This window comes from Castanea sativa, chromosome 6 (genome assembly GCF_040712315.1).
Source record: "Castanea sativa cultivar Marrone di Chiusa Pesio chromosome 6, ASM4071231v1".
NCBI lineage: Eukaryota > Viridiplantae > Streptophyta > Magnoliopsida > Fagales > Fagaceae > Castanea > Castanea sativa.
In genome coordinates this window covers 55401420-55410551 of record NC_134018.1, presented here as the reverse complement: position 1 = coordinate 55410551, position 9132 = coordinate 55401420, and the positions used below count along the sequence as shown (strand labels likewise).

Genomic DNA, 9132 nt, shown 5'->3' with positions numbered 1-9132 from the left:
AGGGTGTGCATTCTCAAACTGGTTTTCATGGGTTAATGGGCTGGGTTGCACTCTATCCTTTTAAACCCGGAACTATTACAAGTTTAAAAATAAATGCATTTTAAAGTTCCTAGTATGATTTATTTGGATTTTAAGATATATTTTAAATTGTTAATTGGATTCATTTTGGTATGTTGAGGCCAAGTTTTGATGAAGTTGAAATATTAGGCTCAACTGTGTAAATTGCATTCAATTATTAAATTATTGGGCTAAATAAAGAAATGAAACACAACATTTTTTTTTAAGATCTAACAAAATTGCCCAAAACCATGCCCCAACTCAACCCAAAACCATTGGGTTTGTGTTTAGAGCGACCGTGGATTGCTCTAAAAAATACCCCAAACCCAACAACCCTACTAAGCTCTTCTTGTTCCGTAGACTAATTTTCCTGTTAAATATCATACTCTCTCCGTCCCAGTTTGTCTGTCTTTTATTTCATTTTAAGATGTCCCAAAATATTGTCCTGTTTCAAAAAATAAAAATCATTAATTTACTAATATTCCTATTATACCCCTACTTTATGTTCAAAACTATTTGAAAAGAAAACTAACAAATATTTTAAAAAAATCAATCTAACTACTGCACCTTTTTAGTTGCCTCATTAAGAATAATCCTTTAAAAAAAAAGCTGATAAATTTATTTAAGAGTAGCCTTGTAAATTTATACATTTTTATAAAGCAAACAAAACAATATATGATGTTTTCTTAAAAAATTTGACTTTTCAAACAGGATAAACAAATTGAGATGGAGGAAGTAGTATCCAACACTTTATTTTTCAAGGCATGGCCAAACCATGCTCTCTGTAAGTTTGCTCTACCTTCTCTGGCCCCCTTTTGTAGTAACAAACTCTCTCTCCCAGCTCCTGTTCTGGAAACTAGGGAGGATTGATTTTTTTGAGCATTAACTAATACTAACCAATTCATACGTCACTTATCAAGTAATAAGATAGCACAAGTTCACAACTTCTTGGACATTTTCCCCCATATAACCTTGTGTGTACCATACATAGTACCATTGATGTCAATCTTATGAAATTTTTATCCGAATTAGCTCTGTTTTGCATAAAGCATTAATGCTATATGGATCATGTGAAATTAGTCGACAATAGCACACAAGTGTGTATAAGAGAATTTAGAGAATGCCAATAAGGAGAATAGTGCAGAGTCATCAAATCAGTGATGAATAATAGAATAAATTACAATTAAAGCAGACATGAATATATATAATTCCCAGTAGTATGTGTATTCTTAGATAAAACTACATGTCTTTGCATCCTTCTAATTCTTTCCCATTATAACTCTACTATCTCCTAATATAAATATACCAGATGAAGAACATGAAAGAAAACTGCATCCATTTGATGCATTGAGATGACATCTTGGTTTTGAGGGAAAAAAAAAAAAAGATAAAAAGAGAAGGAACAAAAAGAAAATACCTACATTACAAAGAACAAAGGTTGTGTCAGTGGGATGCTGAAGGAAGCTTCCAAAATTTTTTGGTTGCAACAAGTATTTTTTCTCGCCCATGTGATTCAGGTTCTTTCTCATGTATGATAGCTGTCCATTTAATAGCACGAGCTATACGACCTACTTTATCAATAACTTCCAGGGAATCTCTAATCACAACTGTTCCCTGTGGACGCAAAATTCGATCCATCTCCACCATCAAATCCACAAGGCTACACCTGCAATGAGCACAGGCACTCAACTTTAATTACAGAAAAGCAACCTATCAAGTTCTTTGAATAAATAGAGGTTAACATCTCCTTTGGATTGAAGAGAAATCATGTTGCACTTGTATGGATTCAGCTCTTAGAAACCAGCAAGGATAAGGTGTAGAAACAAGCAAATTCAGAAAGGACTTCTAGAGAGAGAAAATTTAAGTTGCATGGTGGCTCACAAATATATGCGCATTATACCATTTTTTAGTAAACAATATTATATTTTTATGATACGGATGAGAGATGTAATGATTACATAAATGTCAAGTTCTGCATATACAAACCTTTCATGGGACAAAAGCCCAGTTAATAGCCCATGGGGGATAATAACTCGCGATTTTATCAAGGAATTACAATGCATAACAGATATAGCCAATGAGCTCTAGCTCAATGGCACCTTCTCCTCCCCCCACCCCCCCAAAAAAGAAATATTAATAATAAATAAAGGGTATAGGGTAGGGCAAGTGGGTTTTGAACCCACAGAGTGCATGTATTTTCTCTCCAATAATAAATAAATAAATGCATTAAATATAAATTATAGAGCAAATAATACAAAAGTAATGACACGAATACTCTAATTTTGATAATAGCATATCAGTTTTGTCAAATGAAGCCATATCTACTTCTCGTTCTACTTCAAGTAAAACCAAGTTATCTTTAGGAGCCTTTATTTATAAAAGTTACAACAAAAAGTAGGTTTAAGCCCCTGCCCAGGTGCCTTAGCGGTAAGGGAGAGTGCCTAGGCTAATTGTAAATGCAGAAGTCTCTGTTTTGACTCCTAGCTAAGGCATTTAGCAATTTACCCGATGCATACTCAGTGGGGGTGTGTAGGCATCCTGGGTTTACCCCTCGAGGATGGTCCCACTGGCCCATACCTTGAGGGAGTTCCTCATCATAAAAAAAATAAAAAATAAAAGAGTAGGTTTAAGCAGCCAAGCAATATCATCAGCCTAGCAAAATATCAGGATTTTATTTATTTCTAAGTACTTTTCAATATCACGAAATATGCTTCATATTACTATATTTTATTATAAATTAAAAAAACCTCCAAGGAAGCCAGGAAAAACAGGAAACAGATAAGAAACTATCAACAAAGGAAGAGGTTATACGTTACGCATACCTGTTCTTGCCTTGATCTTTTATGAGTGATTCAATGCCAGCTACATGAATGAGATCATAGGTCCTAGGATATGTTGAGAAAGGCTCACACCTGGAACCATTAATACATTAGTTCATCCATTTAAGTTCTCCATGAAGCCATTATAGTTCTAGTAAAATTGATAATGGCTCCAAATCCTACAGAAAATAAAGAATGGAGTTAATATATACGTGAATGGCTGCCATACAAGGTATGGGCTTCTTGGGGGGAGGAAATTAGCATGCCTGGATTGGTAACTTTAGTCCAATTTCAGACAAAGAGCAACAGGATACGCCAATCAAGCCATAAAGGGCATGCAGTTCATCACACCAAAAGCTTTTACCTTTCAATGAACCATTGAAGCTACCAAAACTTCAAAAGAGTAAGGTTACTAGGTCAGTGACTGGGAACTGGAAGGTTGCAAGGTTCCTAGGTAACAACTGTTGATAACCACTTAGAGTCTACATGAAACAGATCACAGAAGAAGAAATATCTAATGAACGCAATTACATTGGAATATTGGAAGGTCATAAACCACCCTCTACAATTACAAATGTGAAATAAAGAATAAGAGGATATAGCAATCAAGCCATAAGGGCTTTTGCAGTTCATTACACCAAAGACTTTCTGTAAACTATTGAAGCTATCAAAAGAGTAATGTTACTAGGCCAATGTGGCTGATGACTGGGAATTGGAAGGTTGCTAGGTTCCAAGGAAAAACCGTTCCCTTTGTAAAGGCCTTTTGATAACTACTTGGAGCGTACATGAAATGGATCACAGAAGAAGATATATGTAATGAATGCTGTTTCATTGGATTATTGGAAGGTCATAAACTTCCCTCTAACAGCTGAAAATGTGAAATGGAGCTAAAGCAGGACCCCTGACTACAAAGAACGACTCATATAATTTATGTGTGCTGGGTGGGGGGTGGGGCATTCTTGAGTTAATTCCATGCAAACAATTCTCCCTTTCCCAAGGATTCATTTTTTGGGACATCACACAATCAATTTCATCAAAATCCTAAGGGAATCCAAGTGGTTTGAATTGTACAGCAGAGTAGATATGCTGTTTTCCAGAAGGTAATTAAAATAGGACCAAGAAACTTGAGAAAGTTGTGTCTGTGTGTTTTTTTTTTTTTTTTGGGGGGGGAGGGAGGAGGAACATATAATTAACTGTACTATTAAATCTATAAATCTGGTAAAGGGAATCCAAGCTGTTTAAACCGCAGAACAGAGCAGATGTGTTCTTTTCTGGAAGATAATTCCAGTGGACCAACAAACCTGGTCTTTTTTTACATGGATTATTTTTTATAAGAATTTTTTTTATAGATATATTGGCATATTAGAAGATGTGGATATTGGTGAAAATCTCCAGTTAACTAACTCATAAATAACCATAAAGGCAAGAAGGAATTTGACCAGATATCAATTCTATCTGCTCCAACACAAAGCAACAGGAAGATCTTGTGTATTACTTCAGGACAACAGCAGCAAGGGCATTTTAACATGTAGCCATTTAAAAATTGAAATGAAATGTTTGATTGTTGATTAATGCATGCTTCTAAAGAAGATACGAGTCATACGATGGTCACTTCAAGAGTAATATGAAGAATTCATGAAACTTCATCTATTCTAAGAGAGAGGGCCTATTAACAGGAATATATTTTTAAAGGATCAGCAAGACAGTAAAAGTCACCCACCAATCATGGTAGACACCAATAAGGCCTCTGTCATAAATTACTGCCAAAGTTGGCGGCTTGCGAGCAGGTACCACGTTCATTACCCACACAGGGTCAGATTTTATAGCTGCTGCAAAGCCTCCAAAAAATGCATTCATGTCCATGACGTTGCGTATAGCTGGAGTTCCAAGCTTTATATTTAATGAGTTCTTGTAGTAAGCAATCCGTCTTAACCACCTCCGGGTGTCAGCCTCATACACATCAATGCCATTTTTCATCTGTGCGGCTCTTGAAGGAACTTTTGTCAGCCTGCTGGGCCACTTTGGAATTGTCCCAAGATCTAGTTCTCCTTTGACAGTAGAGGTCCTGCTTACACATTTTTTTAACTTGTAGTACCTGCAAAACAATTGAGCTTACTTTTTTACAATTCCCTGAAAATCTTTGCATATACAGGCCCCGTTGATAATAGTACTGTTTTTGAAATAAACCAGATAGAAATCCATCACATACAAGCACAACAGTGTATGGCATGGCAACAAATAAACGATTGACCCCTCCACATGCTAAAAAAAATCCTTTCAAATAAGAAAAATTGTTCCAGGACAGTTACCAGGCATAACTTGGGTCATCTGATTCATCACACAACTCTAAACCAAATTCATTTTGGTTGGGGAGACATGAATCTCCTAGAGGCTTTTTCCAGATGGCCGTGCTTCCTTCTACAACAATGATTTCATAACACAATGATCTAGCCACAGCCTGCAGATCATCCCATTCCTTGTCTTGATTAGCCCAGCGTACAGGGGGACCAGAAATGACCAGATATCCTCCTGGTCGAAGCAACCGATCCACTTCGAGGAAATATGTTGCATCTGCAAAGATAGAATTTTTATGATAAATACAAGTGGCAGGAACTAGCAATAGTGTTATATAGGAGAGACCAAATGTGACAAATAACTCACTATAAGCAGTAAAAGGGACTAAACATCGAGAACAGTGCACCAAGTCAAATGAGAATCCTGGAAATGGGAGTCTGCGAGTTCCAAGCATAGCAACAAAAGCAGGAATCCCTCTCTCCAGTGCAAACTGTATCTGGGATTTATGTGAATCTCTTGGTGCGAATGATACGGTTAAAATGTCTTCAGCTAGCAGATACCCCCCAAAACTGGCCACCTGCATGAGGATGAGACTTTACGATCTTAAAAAGTATAAATTCTAGTAAGGTCTCGGAGAGATACAGGAATTAAGCTCCTACCCCGCAACCCATATCGAGAGCAGTCCTTATAATGCCACCACTTATAGGGATATATTGTCCAAGCTTTTCGATATAAGGTACTGCACCCTCTGGGAACATTGTGCCACCACCAGGGAAAATGAAGTATGGACCTTCCAGTTTCATCCATCCCTGATGACCTTTCCTTTCTGCAAGTTTGTCGTGTGGCATGTTGCTATGCCATACCTGCACAAGCACTCAACAATACTTCAGGATAAATGAATAGAGTAACTAATGAATTTCTGACAAAATATTGGCATCATACATCTGTCTTGGCATTTGAAACAACATGGAACAAATAATCTTATATTGAGCACCAACATATGCAAATTATTTCTTGCATGTAGATTGTTCCAAAAAGAAAACCAAACACTACTTCACGTTTAAAAAAAAAAAAAATCTGATAATTTTCTTGTGAGCAATCCAAATATGGCTACTTTGTCCATCACCAGCCTCAAAATCCCAGTTGAAGATTGACTTTCAAATTTAAGAACATAAGATCCAAGAATGAGCTGAGCTTCACCAGGTTACAATATCTAATTGAGATTGACAATCCTCAATACTTATTTATAATGATACTCCTTTTGTTACTACTTAAGCTTATAGGGGCTAGATTTTTATAGCCTATCCACAATTCAAGTGAGAACCTCAATGAATCAATTTCAAAGTTTGTTGAGCATTTTTTTTTAATTGGTAACTTAAACATGTACCTAGTAAGTCTCGAACCCACTACCTTACACTGTCATTTGAGCCCAAGGTCATTGTCTCAAAGTTTTTTGACCATTAGTGTTTGAAGCCTTAAAATCTCTATCTATCTATCTATCTAAATGATAACCAAGACCCTAGACTATCTCCATCACCCCTTCTAAAGTGAGGTTTTTTCAAATTCTATTGACATCCAGTTTATAGTTATTACACCATAAAGAAAACAATAAATCCCATAACCACTTCTTTGATACTTTTTTTTTTTGTTTTTTAAGTTAGATAGTTACAATGGGGATCGTGATTTGAATCCCGATCGTCTCAGTTTCCAATATTGGAAACATCGAGAGGTGTCAGTCATGAGCAACATGACGATTGGCAGTACTTCTTTAATACATTATCATTAAATCCACATCTTATGTATTCAATAAAACATCACATGTACTTTTACTTAACAACCTAAAATTCCAACCTTTAGATCAAAACAACAAAAAAAGTCATTACCTTGTGCAAGCTTTCGGGCCACGGCACCGGAATTTCGTACCCTTTAGGAGGTGGGACCAGACAAAGCGGCGTGTCGTCCGGTAGAGGACAATGTCGTTCTCTATAGAAGTTCATTTCTCTGCTCAACTGGCTGTTCCTCCTTGGGTCCTCACATGGCATGTGGTCCACTGAGTCTGCAGAGCAAGGCTCGATGGTGACCGGCTGAGTCCCCAGCTCCACCAACGCCGCGAGGCGGTGGCGCTGACCCGGATCGGAGGTGGAGAGGAGGAGGGCTTGGCGTCCCGATGCGGCCATAGAGTCTCCTAAGGGAGTGAAGATTAGTAGCAAGAAGATGAAAACGATGGCAAAGAACGCGGCGGAGACTAAGTCCAGGAGTCGCCAGTGTCTGGGGCTTCGTTTCGATATGGGCAGATTTAGATGACCCATTTTCTTGGATCTGATGATCAAATGGGCATTTGGAGATGGAGATGGGGTTTGGTTGAGTTGGGTTCTTCTTTGTTTTCAGAAAATCTGAGAACTTTGTTGTTTTTGGTTGTGAGTGAGAGAGAAAGAGAGGTTTTTTTTTGAAGTGTTTTGTAGAATTGGGGTGTGAAGATTTTAGGGGTTAGATGGGGTTGGTGAGATTGAAAAGAGATTTTGAGTGTAAGAAGTGGAACTGGAAGCAAATGTTCTTTTATTGTTTTTGGGGTTTGGGGAGAGATACTAGATTTGGGATTGCAGTTTGCACATGCACTGTGAGAGTGTGTATGTGTGTATTTATTTTATTGAAATGGTACTGTGTGTTTTTGAAGCAGTGGATTTGTTTATTGTAGAATTGTGGTGGGGAATGGCCGAACGGGGATATTATAACAATTGGAAATGTTAACGTTATTAAAAGGATTACCTAAAAGGATAAAAAAAATTGTAAAAAAAATAAATAAATAAAAACTGCAAAAAGTAATAAAAAAAGAAATGTGCAAAAAGCTGTTGTTACAATGCTTGTTAACACAATCCTACGACGATTGAGATTGGTGCAGAGGATTAGATTGACATGGCTGTGAAGGATCTGTGAATGAATACTGCAACTGCAAGTGTAATATATACTACTAAATTATTAATATCTACGGCTGTCGAGAGATGGGAATAGCCAGAATAGGAACTTGATGATCATGAGGCTTTGGTTTGATGATGCCAGGGCAGTGAAGTTTGATGCCTACGCGTGATTTGTTTGCGAGTAAAGCTTTAGATCTTTTTTCTTTTTCTTTTTTTCTCTTTCATGAATTTTTTTTTTTTTTTTCTCCTTCTTAAAAACTTGAGGCAAAGTGAGAAATTTGAACTCTTTTACGTTAAAACTTAAAAAATTAAAATATATTAATTAATTAAGTTATAAGATTCTTGACATGAAAGAAATTTATATGACTCATTTGTTCATGCTAAAGTAAGGAAGAATAATAATAATGATATTTAACCAATTATGATAAAAAAATTTGACCGATATTTAACCAATTATGATAAAAAAAAAATTTGACCGATATATAACCATCCAGACCATTATAAAACTCGTGTGGGGGCATATTATTAAAGATTTAGTTATTCTTACACTGCGATTTTCTTTTTAGTTCTTTGTATTGATTGATTTTTCTTGGGGTTTTCTTAACAATGGATATGAGCTATAGTTACTACTGTGAGTATTATTTTTATTCTTTTTCAAGCACTGATTTGAAACATGAGAACCGTCCACAATTTTAAACTCAAACGGTTCAACTTTGATTCGAACGATTCACTGACTATTCTGCATAGAACGGATTTTAAACTTAAAAAAATAATTTTGGTAAATGGCTTTTGGTTAACCAGATCTGACCATACGGTTCGGTCCAGATTTCAAAACAATGAATTCTCAAAGACTCGCAAAAACAAGTATATACAAAACTTATAGTCCGTTTGGATTGAGGGGGAGGGAAGAGAAGTAGAGTAGAGTAGAATAAATTTAGCTCAAAATTAAATTATTTTAGATAATTTTATTCTACTCCCCTCCACTCTCCCTCCTTCCCCCTTCATCCAAACGGGTTAGAGTAAAAAAAACATTGGTATGGTGTATG

At 36.4% G+C, this 9132-nt stretch overlaps 1 protein-coding gene across 1 annotated transcript; it reads right to left on the bottom strand.

Moving 5' to 3' along the window:
* Positions 1-1184: 1184 nt before the first annotated feature.
* On the bottom strand, positions 1185-7859 carry LOC142640749 (putative pectin methyltransferase QUA3). Its single transcript, XM_075814988.1, has 7 exons — positions 7055-7859; positions 5831-6034; positions 5538-5748; positions 5186-5447; positions 4597-4971; positions 2880-2969; positions 1185-1723 (listed from the first exon to the last, which is right to left on the bottom strand). Exons 1-7 carry the CDS (start codon positions 7478-7480, stop codon positions 1501-1503), a joined length of 1791 nt encoding a protein of 596 aa, XP_075671103.1. The 5' UTR covers positions 7481-7859; the 3' UTR covers positions 1185-1500.
* Between the last annotated feature and the right edge of the window lie 1273 nt (positions 7860-9132).